This window comes from Nansenia antarctica (genome assembly GCF_963989245.1).
Source record: "Nansenia antarctica genome assembly, chromosome: 2".
NCBI classification, from domain to species: domain Eukaryota; kingdom Metazoa; phylum Chordata; class Actinopteri; order Argentiniformes; family Microstomatidae; genus Nansenia; species Nansenia antarctica.
In genome coordinates, this window is record NC_137675.1 from 21,500,427 (window position 1) to 21,522,561 (window position 22,135).

At 44.5% G+C, this 22,135-nt stretch overlaps 1 protein-coding gene across 1 annotated transcript; it reads left to right on the forward strand.

Moving 5' to 3' along the window:
• Positions 1–169: 169 nt before the first annotated feature.
• Positions 170–21,592, forward strand: LOC308149949 (glycerol-3-phosphate acyltransferase 1, mitochondrial-like; the record flags this gene model as incomplete). The annotated part of the gene is made up of 12 exons (XM_080522827.1): positions 170–246; positions 10,934–11,033; positions 11,152–11,285; positions 11,420–11,519; positions 12,582–12,761; positions 15,014–15,112; positions 15,331–15,413; positions 17,828–17,946; positions 18,894–18,964; positions 19,379–19,643; positions 19,765–19,949; positions 21,332–21,592. The coding sequence occupies 12 exons, from the start codon at positions 170–172 to the stop codon at positions 21,590–21,592; spliced, it is 1,674 nt and encodes a 557-aa protein (XP_080378953.1).
• Between the last annotated feature and the right edge of the window lie 543 nt (positions 21,593–22,135).

A 22,135-nucleotide genomic window follows, 5' to 3' on the forward strand; every position in this document is an offset into this window, starting at 1 on the left:
TCGGCTCAGCATGATGGCAAGATCGTCTGCGTAGCCATACTTTCTAGATGCTGTATCAGGTAGGTCGTGGATGTAAACGTTGAACAGCATCGGCGAGAGAACAGACCCCTGCGGTACCCCGTTCCTCAGTCTTCTGAGCCTACTGCACTGGCCGCTGCTGGTCTGTAAGATGAAGCTGCGGTTGGAAAGTGTCTCCATGATGAACTTCACCATGTGGCGGTCCGGTATTGTCCTCAGCAGCTTCAGGTGAAGTCCCCGGTGCCACACGGTGTCGTATGCAGCAGTCAGATCCAGGTACACTACCCCAGCTTTCTCATTGTCCTGGAAGCTGTCCTCGATGTCCTGACAGAGTAGTGTTACCTGGTCTGCTGACCCTCATCTACTACCTGGAGTTACTATGGAACTATGGAGTTGGACAAACATACTTAGTTACCAGCACTTTAGGTAATTATCATTGTCATGTTAGGCTAGCTATTTTATGAACATGGTATGATGGTATGGTAGTATTTTATGAACATGGTATGGTAGTATTTTATGAACATGGTATGGTAGTATTTTATGAACATGGTATGGTAGTATTTTATGAACATGGAGTGCCAGTAACTGTAGGCAATATTTTAATGTACTATCTTTTTTCTGTTGCAGCTTTGATGCCCCCCACCCCACCAGACACAGCAGCTCAGAACATGACTGTCTAACTCAGAGCCGAGTGCTCATTGAAGTACACCACACACTCTGGCAATATTTTGTTGAATAACAAGAACAGTTGGGCATAGATACAGCATTTTGAACTGTGTCATGATTTATTAGCTATTGATAGTCAATTCACAGACCTTGCATGCTTACCTGTGTATAGTCTGTTGTATGTTCTCAGTTGTTGCCCTCAGTTCCAACTATACTTGTACTTGTTGCATGGCAAATAAAACTTGAAACTGAACTATAAGGCTGGACATTGACCACTGAGCACTACACTATTTCCAGCACAAGACATCAGCAAATTACTCTGTTATTCTTATTCTGATTGATGATTTGTTTGGATCATTAAAAGAATAACAGTTACAACTACCTTAACGCCTCCATAATAATAAGCTGGCTAATTAGCTACAGTAATAACATTGCTAGGTGATAATGTTAGCAATAGCTAGCTAAGTACTGTAAAGTTCTCTTTGAAAAGTCTATCTGACCCAGTGACTAACACTAATGTTTGCACACTGATTGTACTTTGCACAGCTTGTCGCACTATTGTTCTGCTGTAGTGTGACTACCATCACTTATACTTATCACTTTATTACTTATTATTGTGACTATGTACCTTGTTGAAGAACCAAAGCGAAATATTTTTATTCTTGTGTACTGTAAAATAAATTCTGATTCTGATTGAAGACGTTTTTGTATCATTAAAAGACTAACAATAACAGTTACAACAACCATAAATAATAATAAGCTGGGTAATTAGCTTAGGTAATACCTTGCTAGGTAATAATGTTATAGCTGTATAACTATAGCTGTCTGACCCAGTGACCAGTATTGACAGCTGATAGCTGTCAAGCTAGAGGGGGAGTGGTTGGGGGTGGGGTTGACCAGCTATTGTTACCGCCCATTACCTGCCGGTGTGAAGGTGTGAAAAAGTCCCAAATCTTTCAAAGCCGTTTCCTCAGGATTTAGTTTTCAGGGTTAACAAGTTTCAAATACTCATGTCGTCTTACATTTTTTCCCGATGTCTATGTATGACACATCATTTGAAAGTTTACAATCTGTAGTTTAAGCATATGTAAAAAACAGAAAAATGACTTTGCCCCCTCCTTGATCATTCCACCAGATCGCGTCACAAATGGCCAAACGGTTGGTAAAGAGAAAAGTTGATTCAGAATGCAGGGTTTTTAACCAACAGTGCACAAGTGATTATTATTGTTAAATGCAAAGAAAAGGCTCATCTGTCAAGAAGCGGTGTCTGTGTTCAAAGAATACAATCTGCGCCGACACTATGAAGCCCGCCACAAAGACAAGTATGCTAGTGTACAAGACCAAATGAGAGCAGAGAAGTGTCGAAGCTAAAATCAGCTCAGCAGAATACGTTTGTACCCGAAACCCAGTTATACCAGTCATCCGTTCGGGCCAGTGCTGATGAGTTTGTCAATAAATGTATGAATGTGATCGCGGAGGAGGTGTGTCCCGCGGTGAGTCTGTCAGCAAGTAGGCACCAGATGAATTGAAACAATGGGGCATTAGATAATGTAGATGCCCAGCTGCAGGAGAAAACGAAATAATTTTACCCATATGTTCATGATCTGTATCAAGCAGGGATTTTCCTGCATAGAGAATTATGAGGCGGCCGCCTCCGTCATATTTCTAGCCGCCTCCAGCTCTCGACAAAACTCTGACGGTCGTATTTTCTACAAGCGTTGAACTCGTGGATTTCTGTCATTTCTAACTGCAATTGCGGCACTGAGCCGACGTGGTGGCGGGGGCGCTGTTTCGCAAATAAGTTAGCGTTCGTGTTTGCTAGCGAAACAGCTGATAGTTGATGTTCAATGTTTTGATTAAATTTCGTCACTCTGTTTTAATATTTTGATCGTCTGTGTTGGTAGGATTCCCTGTGAACTGTCCATCTGGGCAGAGAGATGGAGGCTTCTGCTTACTCAGTGTCAGAGAGCCAGAGGACACACCTTGGGGACATGCGCCAGTGCTACATCCAGTTAGGGAAGAAACTAAACACGGCGGATATTGTGAAAATACAGCAGCGAATTAGAAGACCAGACCAACACCGTTGTGCTACAACTGATCAGTAAGTCACACATGCTGCTAACGCTAACACGTGCTGCTAACACTAACACATGCTGCTAATGCTAACACATGCTGCTAACCCCTAACACATGCTGCTAACCCCTAACACATGCTGCTAACGCATGCACGTCTAACAGATGAATGTCATGTATGATAAGGCAGCAAGCTGGCTTGGAAGTGAGCTGCCAGTCAAGCGTCCAAAGGCCACGCCCACACAGCCTCAGAACTGTCTGACCAGGAAGTAGAGCCTAATTAGAAGATTATTTTCTTAGTTTATTATGTGTTAACATTTTTCCTGGACACAAAATACATTTGGAACCATTTAATGTCCAGACCCTTTAATTACAGCAAATGCCATCAGTAATATTATTATTGCATTTGCAGGACGTGTCCTGTCAGTCTAGATGGGAGTTCAGTGAACTGTTTGTCTGTCATGTCTAATCGACCTGCGTTGTTTCTGCCTCCAGTGTTTCCAGCCGCAGGTCCTCTTCAGCTCATGTAACCAGATCTGGCTGTGTATACAGTTCTCCAGCCCTGAAAAGCCCACAGAGGGGTCCAGAGATGGTGAAAGAAGAGGATGGAGGAGACCAAAGGAGGGAGGAGGGAGTGATGGTGAAAAGCCCACAGTGGGGTCCAGAGATGGTGGCAGGGAAGCTGGAGGAAGAGGATGAAGAGGAGAATGGTGTGATGGTGAAAGAACAGGATGGAGGAGACAAGTCCAAGTAAGTAGTTAAAGGGCAGTTGGTAATTAAACAGTTGGTAATTAAACAGTTGGTAATTAAACAGTAGGTAATTAAACAGTTGGTAATTAAACAGTTGGTAGTTAAAGGGCAGTAGGTAATTAAACAGTTGGTAATTAAACAGTTGGTAATTAAAGGGCAGTTGGTAATTAAACAGTTGGTAATTAAACAGTTGGTAATTAAACAGTAGGTAATTAAACAGTAGGTAATTAAACAGTTGGTAGTTAAACAGTTGGTAATTAAAGGGCAGTTGGTAATTAAACAGTTGGTAATTAAACAGTTGGTAATTAAACAGTAGGTAATTAAACAGTTGGTAGTTAAACAGTTGGTAATTAAAGGGCAGTTGGTAATTAAACAGTAGGTAATTAAACAGTTGGTAATTAAACAGTTGGTAGTTAAAGAGCAGTTGGTAATTAAACAGTTGGTAATTGAACAGTAAGTAGTTAAAGGGCAGTTGGTAATTAAACAGTTGGTAATTAAACAGTTGGTAGTTAAAGGGCAGAACTATAAGCACGTCTAACAGATGAATGTCATGTATGATAAGGCAGCAAGCTGGCTTGGAAGTGAGCTGCCAGTCAAGCGTGCAAAGGCCACGCCCACACAGCCTCAGAACTGTCTGACCAGGAAGTAGAGCCTAATTAGAAGATTATTTTCTTAGTTTATTATGTGTTAACATTTTTCCTGGACACAAAATACATTTGGAACCATTTAATGTCCAGACCCTTTAATTACAGCAAATGCCATCAGTAATATTATTATTGCATTTGCAGGACGTGTCCTGTCAGTCTAGATGGGAGTTCAGTGAACTGTTTGTCTGTCATGTCTAATCGACCTGCGTTGTTTCTGCCTCCAGTGTTTCCAGCCGCAGGTCCTCTTCAGCTCATGTAACCAGATCTGGCTGTGTATACAGTTCTCCAGCCCTGAAAAGCCCACAGAGGGGTCCAGAGATGGTGAAAGAAGAGGATGGAGGAGACCAAAGGAGGGAGGAGGGAGTGATGGTGAAAAGCCCACAGTGGGGTCCAGAGATGGTGGCAGGGAAGCTGGAGGAAGAGGATGAAGAGGAGAATGGTGTGATGGTGAAAGAACAGGATGGAGGAGACAAGTCCAAGTAAGTAGTTAAAGGGCAGTTGGTAATTAAACAGTTGGTAATTAAACAGTTGGTAGTTAAAGGGCAGTAGGTAATTAAACAGTTGGTAATTAAACAGTTGGTAATTAAAGGGCAGTTGGTAATTAAACAGTTGGTAATTAAACAGTTGGTAATTAAACAGTAGGTAATTAAACAGTAGGTAATTAAACAGTTGGTAGTTAAACAGTTGGTAATTAAAGGGCAGTTGGTAATTAAACAGTTGGTAATTAAACAGTTGGTAATTAAACAGTAGGTAATTAAACAGTTGGTAGTTAAACAGTTGGTAATTAAAGGGCAGTTGGTAATTAAACAGTAGGTAATTAAACAGTTGGTAATTAAACAGTTGGTAGTTAAAGAGCAGTTGGTAATTAAACAGTTGGTAATTGAACAGTAAGTAGTTAAAGGGCAGTTGGTAATTAAACAGTTGGTAATTAAACAGTTGGTAGTTAAAGGGCAGAACTATAAGCACGTCTAACAGATGAATGTCATGTATGATAAGGCAGCAAGCTGGCTTGGAAGTGAGCTGCCAGTCAAGCGTGCAAAGGCCACGCCCACACAGCCTCAGAACTGTCTGACCAGGAAGTAGAGCCTAATTAGAAGATTATTTTCTTAGTTTATTATGTGTTAACATTTTTCCTGGACACAAAATACATTTGGAACCATTTAATGTCCAGACCCTTTAATTACAGCAAATGCCATCAGTAATATTATTATTGCATTTGCAGGACGTGTCCTGTCAGTCTAGATGGGAGTTCAGTGAACTGTTTGTCTGTCATGTCTAATCGACCTGCGTTGTTTCTGCCTCCAGTGTTTCCAGCCGCAGGTCCTCTTCAGCTCATGTAACCAGATCTGGCTGTGTATACAGTTCTCCAGCCCTGAAAAGCCCACAGAGGGGTCCAGAGATGGTGAAAGAAGAGGATGGAGGAGACCAAAGGAGGGAGGAGGGAGTGATGGTGAAAAGCCCACAGTGGGGTCCAGAGATGGTGGCAGGGAAGCTGGAGGAAGAGGATGAAGAGGAGAATGGTGTGATGGTGAAAGAACAGGATGGAGGAGACCAAAGGAGGGAGGAGGGAGTGATGGTGAATCAAGAGGACCGAGGAAGAGTGGAGATGAAAGACAGTGAGATGGATGGTAAGTCTTTGTTATTGGTGAGGGTCATTGCACTGTTGTAAAACCAATGCTGCCAGTGCAGTGTGAGTCAGTCAGTACCTGCATCGTCTGACAGTCCTGCTCTCTCCCGCTGTGTGGGGTTGATATATCAGGGCTAGTTCCCCAATCTAACCCAGTCCTGGACTACAGGACAGCCACATGTAAACAAGTGACTTACTACATTTGTCTAAAGTAAGTGAATCAGTTTACAAAATTGGGGAATAAAACATAATAATAACAGACAAGAGAGAAATATGATAGAAAATCCATTTTAGGAATAGCAACTGCACTCTACTGCCCTCTACTGCACTCTACTGCCCTCTACCGCACTCTACTGCACTCTACTGTACTCTACTGCACTCTACTGCTCTCTACTGCACTCTACTGCCCTCTTATGCTCTCTACTGCCCTCTACTGCTCTCTACTGCTCTCTACTGCTCTCTACTGCTCTCTACTGCTCTCTTATGCTCTCTACTGCCCTCTACTGCTCTCTACTGCTCTCTACTGCTCTCTACTGCTCTCTACTGCCCTCTTATGCTCTCTACTGCTCTCTACTGCTCTCTACTGCACTCTACTGCCCTCTTATGCTCTCTACTGCCCTCTACTGCTCTCTACTGCTCTCTACTGCTCTCTACTGTACTCTACTGCTCTCTACTGCTCTCTACTGCCCTCTACTGCGCTCTACTGCTCTCTACTGCACTCTACTGTCACACAAATATTCAGAGCTTTGAACGAGATTATTAACACCCGAACAGCCATGGGTGGGGTCATTAACACTAGAACAGCCATGGGTGGGGTCATTAACACTAGAACAGCCATGGGTGGGGTCATTAACACTAGAACAGCCACAGGTGGGGTCATTAACACTAGAACAGCCATGGGTTGGGTCATTAACACTAGAACAGCCATGGGTGGGGTCATTAACACTAGAACGGCCATGGGTGGGGTCATTAACACTAGAACAGCCATGGGTGGGGTCATTTGACCTAGTGAGTAAAAATAAATTCTACCTTTGAAGTCGATCACATTTCAGGACCCTCCTTTCATGACTTTTCCAAGATAAGTGCATTCTACCACCCAGTATCCTGACATGTTCTAAATCTACCTCGTATAAAGCTATTTCTATAACAGGTTTTACCCAAGTTACATACGCAGTAGTGATAGGATATTATATGTCTATGTACAGACAGTTATGAATGATAAACTGTACAGTAGGTCTCGCTATAGCTATCGCAGCAAAGTACTTGCAGTAGCCTACATTTGATTATGTCTGTAATCCTCAACGGATTTTCATGGAACAACATGGAACAAATACCATTTTATTTATGATACAGTATATAATGTGTATAAAGTGTATTTATGATACAGTATATAATGTATATCAATTTTCAAATATTAGCATATTTATGACTATTATTTTTTTAATAATGATAATCAACCTCTTCTGCATCATATGTGCAGCCACTCCCCGTGATAATCTGACCGTAATCCTGTATGGTGGTACGATGCTTGTAGGAGGTGCAGAGGTTTATCTCTCTGAGAGACATACTTAGATAGATAAACAAATGTTGATATTTAATTTCTCTATATATATTTTTTTCTTAATATCCTAATGCTGTACGTAAAGCACTTTGAATTGCCCTTGTTGTATAAAATGTGCTATACAAATAAACTTGCCTATGTAACCCTGTATATGTTCCTATTCTTACAGACCAGCAGAGCTCCAACCCAGGTTCAGACAGCGAGCCCAGCTCCACCACACCAGGAAACCATCAACAACACAGGAGCTCGAGGCAGAAGAATCACCTTAAAACACACCCACAGACTGGGAAGAGTTTTAGGCCAAGCACATGGTGCCGGTGGTCCTTGGCCTCCCCTTGGGGACCGCTGAATACTGGTAAGCAAACTGGCTAGTAGTTGCTCTATTGGTAGAGGGCTGCAAGGGAATTTTTCCTGGCTACATAGTATACAGGTTTTTACTTTTGCCTGCTCACGGCTCTGTCAGTATTGATTGACTGATTGACTGATTGACTGAACATTTTCATTGTGTGAAGTGCATTGAGTTGCATCTTGTAAGAAATGCGCTATACAAATAAAATTTGATTTGATTTGATTTGATTTGAAGCAGGACACCTGAAGATGCCTCAGAGAACACACACCGGAGAGAAACCATACCACTGCTCCCAATGTGGGAAGAGTTTCAAAACAGCAGGAAATCTAAAGATGCATCAGAGACCACACACAGGAGAGAAACCGTACCAATGCTCCCTGTGTGGGAAGAGGTTCAACACAGCAGGAAATCAGAGAAACCAAACACATGCAGAGAAACCAAACACATGCGCCCAGTGTGGGAAGATTTTTAGTGAAGCAAGACACCTGAAGAAGCATCAGAGAACACACACAGGAGACAATCCATACCACTGGTTGTTATTGGAATGAGTCTACAGTCGAAGGCAGTAAGACTGTAGACTTGGTTACTTTCTTTATTTTTTTGTTTTGTGATATATGGAGATCTTTCTTGGTCAGGTGGCCGGAAATGATATATTGATGACTCAGAGAGAAGGTTGAATTGTAATCATTGTATTAGGCAGATCTGGGTTGCATTCTCTTGTACATATGTTTCCAAGGCAGCATGCTCTGTACTGTCATTAGTTCCCATACATGGCTCTATCCTGTGTCCATGCTGTTCTACCCTGCTGACCAATGTAAGGCTCCTATGTCCTTAGAGTTAAACTGGTCTCACTGTTACTTTATGGTATATGCCTGCTCCTAAGAATGTTGTTTACTACTGAGAGTGGGCACACTTAAAGTATGTTTAAGGTTAAACAATGAGTATCACAAATACTTTTGTGGGGGGGGGGGGGGGGGGGGGGGGGGGTTGGGACATGTTCGTGTTTTCAATAAAAATAAATTAAAAAAAACATGTGGAGTTCTTAATAAAGTCAATGAATGACCACATCAGAAATAAATTAGGCATCGGTTTCATCATACAAAGTACATTATATGTCAATATGTCAATGTCTGGAAGTAGATCTTCAATCAAAGGAACGGCCTTGTGTTTCTGGTAACAAGGAGTGCTATTTGATTCTTTGATAGTCATCAGTCTTGCACGTGTTCTTGCCTCTGTTCACAGCGTTAATAGGTTTTATTAACTTAAGACAATTTTAGCATTATCATTACACTACACCCCTCCTTTTCTTGACTTAAGTCTATAAAATCTTAGGCTCTCCATCAATGGATTGTAGAATTAACCTGCTCAGAAACAGTTGGAAACAAAAATACAGATGTTAAGCATAAGTTTGTTAATTGGGTTATCTGGACTGTTGTTCCCGTCCCTTAGAATTCCTAGAAGAAAGTTTGTAAGTTCGTGCTGTTGAATTCAGCTGTTTACTGCTGATGACACTGTTAGTTGCGTGCGTCAGTACAATTGAACAATTACGACTACATAAAAGTATGTGTAAGTCTCTCGTCATCATCATGTCTCTGTCTTAAATCATAAGAATTAACACTTCCATTGTTTGTCACATTGAAATGTCATTAGTTTGTCTCATTTCTCATGTTTCATCCGGCAATAGCTTCCTTCAGCATCTGCAACTTTCTCTCCCCACTTCTGCAATGGTTATAGACCAGATCTTAACAGCATCTCGGTCTCTGAGTCCTTCGCTCAATGTCTCTTGATTTCCTTGATTCTGTTTCGCTGAATCTAGCATCCTGTTCGTTAGACGCCATCTGATATATGGAGATCTTTCTTGGTCAGGTGGCCGGAAATTATATATTGATGACTCAGAGAGAAGGTTGAATTGTAATCATTGTATTAGGCAGATCTGGGTTGCATTCTCTTGTACAGATGTTTCCAAGGCAGCATGCTCTGTTAAGTCCAAGCTTCAAGCATGGCTACGCCATAAGGGATGCCGAGCTTGGCTACGGCTGGTGCCGAGCAAAGTACTGATTGTTTGTTACAGCTTATATACCGTGCTCAGAGAGGGAATAGCTTTACCTCGTAACTTACAATACTGACATTAGTTCCCATACATGGCTCTATCCTGTGTCCATGCTGTTCTACCCTGCTGACCAATGTAAGGCTCCTATGTCCTTAGAGTTAAACTGGTCTCACTGTTACTTTATGGTATATGCCTGCTCCTAAGAATGTTGTTTACTACTGAGAGTGGGCACACTTAAAGTATGTTTAAGGTTAAACAATGAGTATCACAAATTGGGCATATAGTCACACAAAAACGCATCATATCATTTTGTTATCTTGATTTGCCATAATGTCCACGGTGACATGCTTTTTTGGTTGTCATTTCGGCAACATTTTTGTTTGCACTTTGCAAAGTATTTTACATACATTCAGGAGAACCTTTGTGGTAAAGAACAACAATTGTTTTTTTGTTGTTGTCCCCCAGGAGTCTATTTCCCTGCCAAATAATAAAGCACAATGCTAGCTAGGCCTTGTAGAGGAGGGGCGATCAGGTCAGTAGGAAGTACTCATGTATTTTAGTTCTCACAGTCGATATTAACCCTCTATGGCATGACTTTTTATTTTAGATGGGAACAAATATTCACCCCACTTTTTCACCCCAATGTTATCGCCTGGTTACACGTTACAGCTAGCTAGCTAGTCACAGCTACTGTTAGATTCACGACTGTTGTTCACTGCGTTGTTGTTGTTCATTGATTGGTGTGAGTGTGTGAGTGCATGAGTGCGTGTGAGATCATTTTGGAATTTCATAAATAATGAAATCTGTATGCCTTTTGAGTCCTGTATGCCTTTTAAACTGCTTCAGAATAAATATACCGTCATTGAAATTCTATTGTGGTTGTCTTTGGGAATCTGTCTTTGAAATCTATCCTCTTCTCTCTGCCAAGCCCCCGCATCACCCCCTTTCTCTCTGGTCCTCCTCATCACCCCATAACTCCTTCAATCTCCTTCTACAGCTGTCATCTTCTCATTCTCTCTCCCTCTCGCTCTCTCTCCCCCACTCTCTCCCTCTCATTTCCATCCTGTGTCATCTGTCCCGCTCTTATCTTCATCCTAATTTTAATTTTCATCTCCCCCTCCTGGCTCTCTTTCTCCATTAGTGTTGAGTGTTGTCTGACTCAAACATTGCTAAATCTCTCTCTGTCTCTTCAGGCTGGTTGGTTGGGTGATGTTGAAGTTGTTTGGGTCTGAGTTCTGCAGTGTTCAGGTTAACCTCAACCACCTGGCTGCCCTGCGCAGAGCCTCACAGCAGGTACGCACACACACGCACACACACCTCCTCACATGTACATGCCTGCATGCTGTTGACCTTGACAATGATGAGAGTCATTGATTTAATATGCATGCGCATGTCTTTCTTTGTTCCACAGAACACTTCCCTGGTGTATGTGTGTGTACATCAAAGCGTTGTGGACTACGCTCTTATCCCCCTGGCTCTCTTCTGTAACAACCTGAGAGTGCCCTACACACTCTGTCCCCTACAGATACGCAACACCTGGCTACGGTATACATACACACACACACACATACACACACATACACACTCACACCTCAGAACACACAAATCCTGCGTTCTTACAAAAATGTGTGGGTCGCTCACTCTTCCAGTCATTTAACTCAGGTGATGTGCTGCTATAGGTCAATCCTGCAGAGACTGGGTGTAGTCCTCCTCCCTCTTGGTGCAATCGCAGAGCAGGATGCTGAGATGGACAGCCTGTACTCACCAATCATGACCTCTGTAAGTCGGACTCTTTGAGTGCCGCTGCGGGTACACACACACACACACACACACACACACACACACACACAAACACTCAAAAGCAGACCCTCTTTGAAGCTCTCCCAGTAATGCCACATGTTTGAATGGCAGCTTTTTAATCAGAACGCAAGCTGTCGCAAGCCTCGTCTACTCTCACACTCATTATTAGATGGAAATTAACTACAGGCCTGAGTTTCACCAGAGAGTGATGATTGCGTTCTGTGTGTGTTGCAGCAGAGGGAGGGGGGGGGGGGGGGGGAGTAGAGAGGGATGGAATGAGCGGAGAGAGAGAGGGGGAATGAGTGGAGAGAGAGGAGAAGAGAGTGGGAAGCGAGAGAAACAGAGGAGGAGAAAAGAGCTAGTGTGAATGCAAGTGTGCGTTTGGCAGGCCCAGGCAGGTTTTTTCAGATTTTCGAAGGAAGTGATTTGTCTGTATGTTGTTGCCTTATTTAGAGAAGGCCAGTGAAATGTAGGAATCTTTTTTGCTCTCTCTTGCATTCCTTTTGTCTTTTCCTGTTTCTCCTGTCTCTTTTTTCTTTTTTTTATTCCTTCATTCTGTTTCTCTGTCTCTCCTCTCTCCTCTCCGTACTTGAGTACGGTATAACTTTGGCTTTGTTTAAAAGTTGTCCATTTACAACATAAAAGCATCTTTTCTTTTGGAGGAGTTAAAGGCTAATTAAGAACATTAATCAATATATTAGAATGAAAAACAGGTCAGCTGCACACTTATCTGAAGAACTGCAGCAGTGAGTAAGCAGGTTGTTTATCAGATGTAGCCGTAAGCTGGTAGTTTATTGGACGTGCTGCAGTGTGAAGGTTATCTATTGCCTGTGTGGAAGTAAGTAATGTGTCAGTGTTAATAGACTTGTCATGTTTATTGAGTGTATTTCTCAGGCCTGCTCTGCTGCTGTTCAGTAGTCATTGAATTTGCTCCATCTGTGAGAGAACAAAAGGACGCACAAGCACGCACACACACAACCACATTTTGACACACACACACACACTTTGTTCTTTTTCCCATCTCTCATTCCCTATCTGTAGTTGGTTGGTGAGTTGCTGTGTGAGGGTCAGACACTGAGTGTGTGTGTGTCGGGGGAGAGCGGACGAGGAGGGCAGTGGCTGGCACGTGTCAGACAGGCTATGACAGACGGAGCAGTACCCAATATCAGCCTGGTCCCTGTCGGCATAACCTACGACTGTGTCCCCAAGACTGATTCACAGGTTTGGAAGTTACACACACACACACACGCAACCATGCACACACACACACACACACACACACACACACACACACACACACACACACACACATTAATCATCTTAAAGGAGCAATCTCTAACTTAAATTTCTTCTGTGGCAACTCAAGGTACAACAAACACTTTTTGTGCCACAATAGAAACCCAACCCATCATTTAACTAACCAGTGCAGGGCTATTTTGAAACAGAGATGGAAGTGACAGATGGCAGTATCCCTCTCAGGGTTTTTTAGTCCTCTGTCTCCTCCCATTGCCACATAAAAAAGTAACTTTCTGGAATCGGATGACGATTATCGTTTCCTCCGTGTGTGTGTGTCCGACGTCCGTACATGCGTGCGTGCGAGTAGACGGATGGGTGGCAGTACTGAATGCTAGGTTAATTGCCATGATAAAATTCCCTCTGTTCTTCATTATAGTCCAGCAGACACACACACACACACACACACACACACACACACACACACACACACACACACACACACACACACACACACATTCACTCTTCATCTTATTGTTAATTAGATCCTGCTCATTAGTGTTATTGCACCTCTAATCTTCCTCCTAATGGGAGAGCCTTATCATGATATAATCACAATGCAGTGTTTCCTCCCGAATTTTTCACATTAGTGGCGGAGCGGTTATCTTTCGCGCGCACAGCGCATAAAATGCACACTGGCGCTCAAAACAAAGACGTAGTTTTACCAAAAACTAGAGGGTGGCAACAATTATAATTTATTAAATAGCGGTTAAGCCATTAAAGGCGAGCAGGTGATTTTATATAGAAGGTGATCAAATACCAACATATCCTACAGCTGCAGCGGAACATGCGGAACGCGCATTACACACACACACACACACACACACACACACACACACACACACACACACACACACACACACACACACACCCACACACACACACACACACACACACACACACACACACACACACACACACACACACACACACACACACACACACACAGAAAGATCAATACGAAGTAGGCTTACATGAGAGTACTCGCACAAAACCGGCTAACCTTACTCATTAACTGTTTACACAAGTAAAATCACAGTGTGACAGTCAGATGGAGCATTCGGTAAACAACAACAGCAAGGTAATGCTATCAGTTGAGTTAAAGAAAACCAACTCTTACCTTTGAGGACACCAACATGAGCCCTGCTTACCCGTACCTCCGCCGTTCTGTTCGTGGTGATTTTAGAGGCAATAGATTATTTTTGCCCCGCGCATATTGCTATGAATAGTTCGAAGCTAGGTGCTTGCACGTTAGGTGCGAGAATGCTCGGTTAACCCATTAGCGGGAACATTATTTGTTTCACAAAATAGGCTGATTTAATTGACCATGAACATCAGAGACATACATTACGAATGTTCATTTAAAATACTCTATACTGAGCACTGGTATAAGAACATGAACCAGAGAACAGCAGTAAATGCAATAACCCACAGTCGTCGCTGATGATGTTGCATTTTCGATTAGGATACGTTTACGGGATTAAAGGCACCGGCGACGGGCTAAAAGAGAAATCCAAATGTCCCGCTAAATTAGGACCAATCACAAAACTGTTTTGAAAGCGCGTCGCCTCGCGCCGCGTGCCTGTTGAGAGCGATTCAGTCTTGATTGCAGTGCGAACACAAACGACGAGGTTAATTGCAACATTGTAACATATTATTGTAAATAACTACGCCCTAAATCGTAACGAAATGTTGGTCTGGAAGCGGCCTAAATCTAGCTTCAATCTGCTTTTTTTCTGTTCTCCGGTCATAACTCGCTGCCTTTCTGCGCAGCCTGAATCAAAGTGGACTGTCTGAATCAATTAGTGGCGGAGGAAATTCATTCCTGGCGGCCCGCCACGAATAAATGCATATAGAGGAAACACTGCAATGGCTGACTAATCTGTGTGTGTGTGTGTGTGTGTGTGTGTGTGTGTGTGTCTGTGTGTGTGTGTGTCTGTGTCTGTGTCTGTGTCTGTGTCTGTGTGTGTGTCTGTGTCTGTGTCTGTGTCTGTGTGTCTGTGTCTGTGTCTGTGTGTTCTCAGACTGCTACGTGGCAGATGAGTTGGTGGTGTCTCGTGCGTATGTACATTTGCATGCGTCATGTTCATGGGAATAAGGATGAGTGTCTTTGTGAGTGATTTAGATATAGTGCTTTAATTATACCACTTTTATAGCCTATGGTGTGTGTTTTCCCCCAGGCTGGGTTTCCGTCTGCTGTGCGGAGTGTGTTGTCCCTTCTGTGGGGTGGACAGAGGGGCAATGTGAGGATCCACTTTGCCCAACCCTTCTCTCTACGGGTGGGTCTACAACACAACACAACACAAAGGGCTGTTGCAGACTCGCAGTGGTTGCTATTGTTTGTCCTCTTTGACGAACTGTGCAGATCAAAGCTCACATTTGAAGAAGTGCTCAATCTGGGTCAGTCTGAATGACAGTCAGTGACGTCCTAGGAACCGCTGTCTTGTCAATGAAACAGTAGTCTAGTGTTTCTTAAGTCTTGTCTTTGTGACTGTAGGAGATGTGTGAGTCAGGGAGGTGCAGAGTGGATGGAGGACGCCCTCTACAGGACCTGCTGCTGCCTGCTAACCTCAACAACAGGTGTGTGTGTGTGTGTGTGTGTGTGCGACTCTGTGCCTGGATCTGTGTGTATGTGCACGCTACCTGCTATACGCCAAAACAGAGGCATGTGTATGCAGTAGGTGTGTAGCGGTTTACGTATTTGTACCGAAAATGTTCAGTACGGGTCCTTCGGTTCGCGTGTGTACCGAACGAATTCAGCTGTACCCACTGCACGTGCAGAACTTTTTTGTGTGTTGAAGTAATCTCAGCAAGTATGGATGCGCACACACGCCACAGAGACATTGTCAGTAGTTTATCTTAAACTAGAGCTTGAAGTTCCTCCAGAATCCCTTAAGTCTCCTGTTTGGGAAAATTACGGTTTCTCAGTTACCTACAAAGACAGGTGGATCGGACTAAAGCTAGCATTGTTCAACTGCGATCGGGTTGGCTGTACGTCGAACTTGCTCACTCATTGAGACAGCATCACCAGAACATCACAAAACAGTGAAGTACAAACCCAGCTCCCCCATGGTCTTTAAGTAGCCCATACTCCGTTGTCGAGAACACAGGTTTTAAAGGTTTTACTGTTCTCCCTCTATACCAAGTCTCTTGGCTCGGCAATCTCCTCTCATGGGTCCTCTCAAGACTGAGCTACTCTTCATCCCTGGGACAGCCTGCTCTCTCCAAGACTTCTCAATCACAGTGGAGAACTCTACTGTAACCCCCTCTCAGACAGCCAAGAACCTTGGAGTGATCCTGGACAACGGCCTATCCTGTGCGGAGAACATCGCAGCGACAGCACGCTCCTGCAGATTCTTCCTTTACAACATCAGAAGGATACGACCATTCCTCACCAGAGAAGCAGTGCAACTCCTGACCCAATCCCTGGTCATCTCCCGCCTTGACTACTGCAATGCACTCCTGGCCGGGCTCCCCGCCTTCGCCATCAGACCTCTGCATCTCATCCAGAATGCTGCTGCCCGTCTGGTGTTTAACCTCCCCAAATGTTCTCATGTCACCCTGCTCCTTCGCACCCTTCACTGGCTCCCGATAGCAGCTTGCATCAGATTCAAGACCCTGGTGCTTGCCTACCAGGCAGCAAAGGGGACAGCCCCTGCATACTTGCAGGCAATGGTCACCCCCCAAACTTCAGCCCGTGCACTCCGCTCCTCCACCTCTGCTGGCCGACTGGCCCCACCACCTCTACACCAACACGGCAGTCGCGCTGCCCGGTCACGTCTCTTCACGACACTGGCTCCCCGCTGGTGGAATGAGCTGCCCAGGTCTGTCAGAACTGCAGAGTCACTACCCATCTTCCGTCGGAGACTGAAGACCCAGGTTCAGGTTACATCTTAACTGCTCCTCCTGAGACATTACCACCCCCCAGCACTACCTCTCCTGAGACACCGGCTTTTCCCCTTTACTATGCCTCCTAAGACTCTACTGCCCCCCTTGTACTGTCTCTTCAGTGTCTATAAAAAATTAAAATAAAATACTTTTTCACGACGACTGCCAGTGGCCCCTGGCCTGAGCTAGATTATACCTCCTGCTAGAACCGGTGAATTGATTATTCACTTCCTTAGTCAAATGTATTGATTGTAAGTCGCTTTGGAATAAGGCGTCTGCTAAATGCCAAAAATGTAAATGTAAACATTGAAAGTAATCAAGTATTTTTATGTAGTTCCCTCTCGTCCGCATTTCATTCAGCAAACCATACCAGTCCTTTATGAACAAGCACAAACTACAGTTGTCCAAGACTTATCCAAGGCACCATCTTAATTAAGAAAGGAAGACCCACTGTTTAGTAATAATGAGGGGGGGGGGGGAAATAGGAAAAGAAAGTTTGTTTTGTGAATTTTTACCCTGCTGTACCGAAAACATACCGTGACTTCAAAATGGCGGTATGTACCGAACCGAAAATGTTGTATGCCACTACAGCCATAGTATGCAAGGATGCATACTCCTTAAACTTCCTATGAAGTTCCTATGAGCTTGGTTCAACTGGGAATTTTAAATCAGTAAATATTTTATCTCATTAGACATGGCCCACTTAGCATTGCCATCACAATCTCTTAAAAAAGACAATGACACATCATAGCTTCATCTCTGAGGACTTCAGCCTCAGCCTCGGGATACCGAGGAAGGGTTTGGCGCTCTTGTCTTGTGTTCAGTGAATCTCTTTGTTGTCAGTAGATATAATGTCTCTCTTCCAAGACCCGTTCACGTCACTGCCGTCCCCTGTGCACTGCCTAAAGAGGTCGCACACTCTCAACATGCACCCTTGTCTGGGCTGCCTAAATGATGCTCACTCACACAGTCTATGGGCCTTAACCAGGCCAGCCGTTTTATCCCTGTATGACGCTCTTCTGAATGAACTGACACATGTTGCAATATTTGATTTGATTCCTTCTATCCTCCCTTCTCTGCCTTCCTCTCTCATCCCTTGCCACCAGCTCCGAGGCCATATTTGGGCAGAGGATGATGTCGTGGGTCCTTCCCCCTCATTATATGCCTGAGCTCAGCCAGTCAGAGAGAGACCTCTGCGTCGCCCTCACCCTGCATCTCATCTACTGTAAGAACCTTGTTCAAGTCAAGTGTTTTCTCTATCCACCTCAGACAGACTACTTGTCAGGTGTTACTCTCTGCCTCTCTGCCTCTCTCCTATTTCCTTCTCTCTGTCTCTCTCTCTCTCTCTCTCTCTCTCTCTCTCATTCCCACCATCTCATATTCGATTAGGTTACAGAGTACAAGTACTGGGAACGAAACGTAGTTTGACATCTAACCAGAGTGCAAAAGACATGATATATAGGCAGTGCATGGTATTATAGTATGAGGTATTACAGTGCGCATAAATAAATGAATATAAAAAGTACATTGAGATGTGTATCAATATGATGTGTACAGTTATGATTTACATACAGTATGATATGTACAGAACAAGGGCAATAGATCTTGAAGTATGTAACATAATATAAGGGTGCATTCACACCTAGCTCGTTGGTCCGAATCAGGGAGCGTTTCCCCCCCTAATTCGGTTCATTTGGGCATATGTGAACACAGCAATCGCACTCTGCTCCGGAGCAAATCAACCGGACCGTGTCCGCCTAGAGAGGGTGGTCTCGGTCCACTTGCTATTGCTCCACGGAGCGATTTGTTTGCAGTGAGAATGCACGTTTCCCACAAACCAAAGTCCTGTACTCTGCACTGTCGAAACTTCAACACACAATCAACATTTGATTGTCAATCACTATAGTATCTTTAAAAAAAAAAAAGTGGGTTAGGGTTAGGGGGGGGGGTGTAGTGCCGTGGAGATTGCATCCTCCGTTGACCTGTTCGGCCGGCAGGCAAACTGGTGGGGATCCAATGTGGGGGGTGGGTGGTTTTTAAGGGGAGTCAGGATGCAAGGACCAACCGCTCGACCAACATATCTATATGTTATTCTCTCTCTTTGTCTGTTATGTCGTACACTGAGGTGATGTTAACGTGTGTTGATGTATGTGGCCTGTTTCCTGTTTACAGCTACTGCATCCTGTATGGCTGTGATGTCAACCAGCCTGGTGGCTTGTCTACTGCTGCACAAACACCGCAAGGTACTGATCATACCGGCCTGATACTAAAAGATGTATACGTGTCTGTGTTTTAGTGTCCGTGTGTTTCAGTGTCTGTGTGTGTGTGTGTGTGTGTGTGTGTGTGTTTGCACGCATCTCTCTCTCTCTCTCTCTGTTGGAGTGACCTCCTCTCCCATGGTGATGTCATATTGATGAGTCCCAGTCTGAGCTAATGAGCCATAAACACACCACCATTCCTTGTTAGTTTGGTTGAATGGCCACCATTTCCTGTGTCTTTCCCCTCTCTCTGTCTGGTCTCACTGGGTGGTCATGTCATGTTTGCTATTTGTTTCCATTGGTCATCAGACAGTTTGCTCAGCTACCCGACCACCCCTCTCTGGCCCTCTCTCCATCTCTCTCTCTCCATTACCCTCTGTCTCCACTCTCTCTCCCCAGGGTGTGTCTCTCTCTGCTCTGTGTCGTGACGTGGCCTGGCTGATCGAGGAGGTCTTGTTCAGGAACAAAGACATGGGCTTCGGGGGAAGTCTGGTCGGGGTGATCTACCACGCCCTCACCCTCCTCACCCCCCACCTTACCCTGTCAGCCCTTCCCTCCAGGACAGACCCCCTCGTCGCCCCTCACCCCTCTCTCTCCGCCACCCTCAGCCTCTCCCTCCACACCCGTGTACTCACACACACCTTCATCCAGGAAGCTGTCGGAGGTGGGTGCGTGTGCCGACGCCCGCACACAGGGAATATCAGTAAACGCTATGTTAGCACTCATGATTCTGCTCTATATGGAGCTAACAGCTCTATTCAACATGCTGTGTGTGTTTTGGTCAGCATGTGCTGTGTCGGCCATGCTGAATGAGGTGGCGCGCTCCGGGGTCAGCAGCACGCTCATGGGTGACGATGTCCACGGTGACGACACCAAAGGTGACATGGAGTTTGGCGTGGCGCTGTGCCAAGACGAGCTGACGGAGAGAGCTCTGCAACTCTGTCATCTACTGCCGCCTGGCTATATACCTGTGAGTATGCGCACACACACACACTCTCTCTCTCTCTCACACACACACACACACATTCTCTCTCTCACACACACACACACACACACACACACATTCTCTCTCTCACACACACACACACACACACACATTCTCTCTCTCTCTCTCTCTCTCACACACACACTCACACATTCTCTCTCTCTCTCTCACACACACACACACCAGGGTTTCCGTTAACCGGTAATTACCGGTCTTTGTCCGGTAAAATGTGTTGAAGTCCGACAAATTTAAAACTCGTCGGTCATAATGTCCGGTGAAAATAATTCCCTCTAAGCACAATTTGAATACAATTCGCTAAAGTTCACATTCTGATTCCTTCTATTTTTAAAAAGACGAATATATAGGCTATGTATTTCTTTTATTATTATATGATTTGACGCCGGCATGATGATGACTCCTAATGTGTAGGCTAGCTTATGCGAAACAGCGGTAATAGTCAGATGCCACATGGGATTGATGCCAGATGGGATTACAGCCTAACCAGTCTATTACCGCTAAACCCAGTAGCCCATTCGGCGATAACCCGGCCCATCTGGCAACCCTGCCAACCCGGCCACCATAATAATACGCAAACGTTGCAGCTCAAAGTCAAGTGCACCATAGCGAGCGATTAAATTAATGTAAACATGGCAAGACAAAGTAAGCTTAACAATGACTTCATGAAACCAAGCAACAATGAGTCTGAGGAGAAGTCTGACTCTGAAGAGATGGAGGTAGTGGCTCCTCCAGTCAAGAAGTCTCGAGGGTTCCGAGTTGAATGGAAAGAACATTTCCCCTGGCTGCGTTTAGATGAGGAAAGAAAAATTTTCTGCTCACCGTGCGAAAAATCGGGGAGGAATAACGGATTCACGAGAGGAGCAACACATATGAGAATGTCGGCTCTCACTGATCACAGTCGGTGCAGTGAGCACATATCGGCGGTCAGTTTGAGGCAACAGCAAACCGCTATGAAAGGCCACTGTGAGCAGGCTAATGAAACGGCTAACAATAAGCTGCACTCTCAGCTACAAGTTGCATTTCACATGGCAAAAAATGGCATCGCATGTCATCAGTATGTGGGACTGACTGAGCTACTGAAAGCAGTTAAGGCTCCAGATTTTGTCTTGAGTGAGGGCATTTACCGCCACAGCGACTCCGTTGATGACATGGAAAGGGCACTGGAAGACGTTGTGATGGATCAGCTGGATGAAAAGCTAAAGGGGAGTGACTTCATTGGAATTATCATTGATGAGACAGTAAATATCACCGTGGACAAGAAGCTGATTATATACGTGAAGTTGGAAATAAAAGGAAGAGTTGAGACATGTTTTCTGGGCAATTATGATGTGCACTCCGGGACCGCACAGTGTATATTTGACAAAGTGGTGGAGGTGCTCCGCGAGAGAGGTGTGGAGCTGTCCCGCGTCATTGGCCTGGGCTCGGATGGGGCCAGTGTAATGATGGGGAAGCGTGCTGGAGTTGGTGCTCTTCTGAAGAAACAGAGTGCGTTTTCCATTCAGGTGCACTGTGGTGCCCACCGAGTTGCGCTGGCCGCGCTAGATGCTGCAAAGGCTGTTGACCAGGTAGGAGCCTACAAGCGCACAACGGCTTCTGTGATAATGGCATAGCGCGCATGCGAATCATGTTATATTCTTATATATTATATAGCTCGCATCTAATCGTATCGGATGAGAAATAGACATTAAACGGCATATATAGGCTACACAACAGTAATCACCGCGACAAACAGCTATATTATATTTTAATATGATGACCGGAATATCTCACGTTTGTCCGGTAAATCGAAATCTTCCCGGACACGATGACCGGCGGCAATTTTTTCTAACGGAAACCCTTACACACACATTCTCTCTCTCTCTCTCTCTCTCTCTCTCTCTCTCTCTCTCTCTCACACACACACACACACACATTCTCTCTCTCTCTCTCTCTCACACACACACACACACATTCTCTCTCTCTCTCACACACACACACACACACACACACATTCTCTATCTGTCTCTCTCACACACACACACACACACACATTCTCTCTCTCTCTCTCTCTCTCTCTCTCTCTCACACACACACACACACACATTCTCTCTCTCTCTCTCACACACACACACACACACACACACACATTCTCTCTCTCTCTCTCTCTCTCTCTC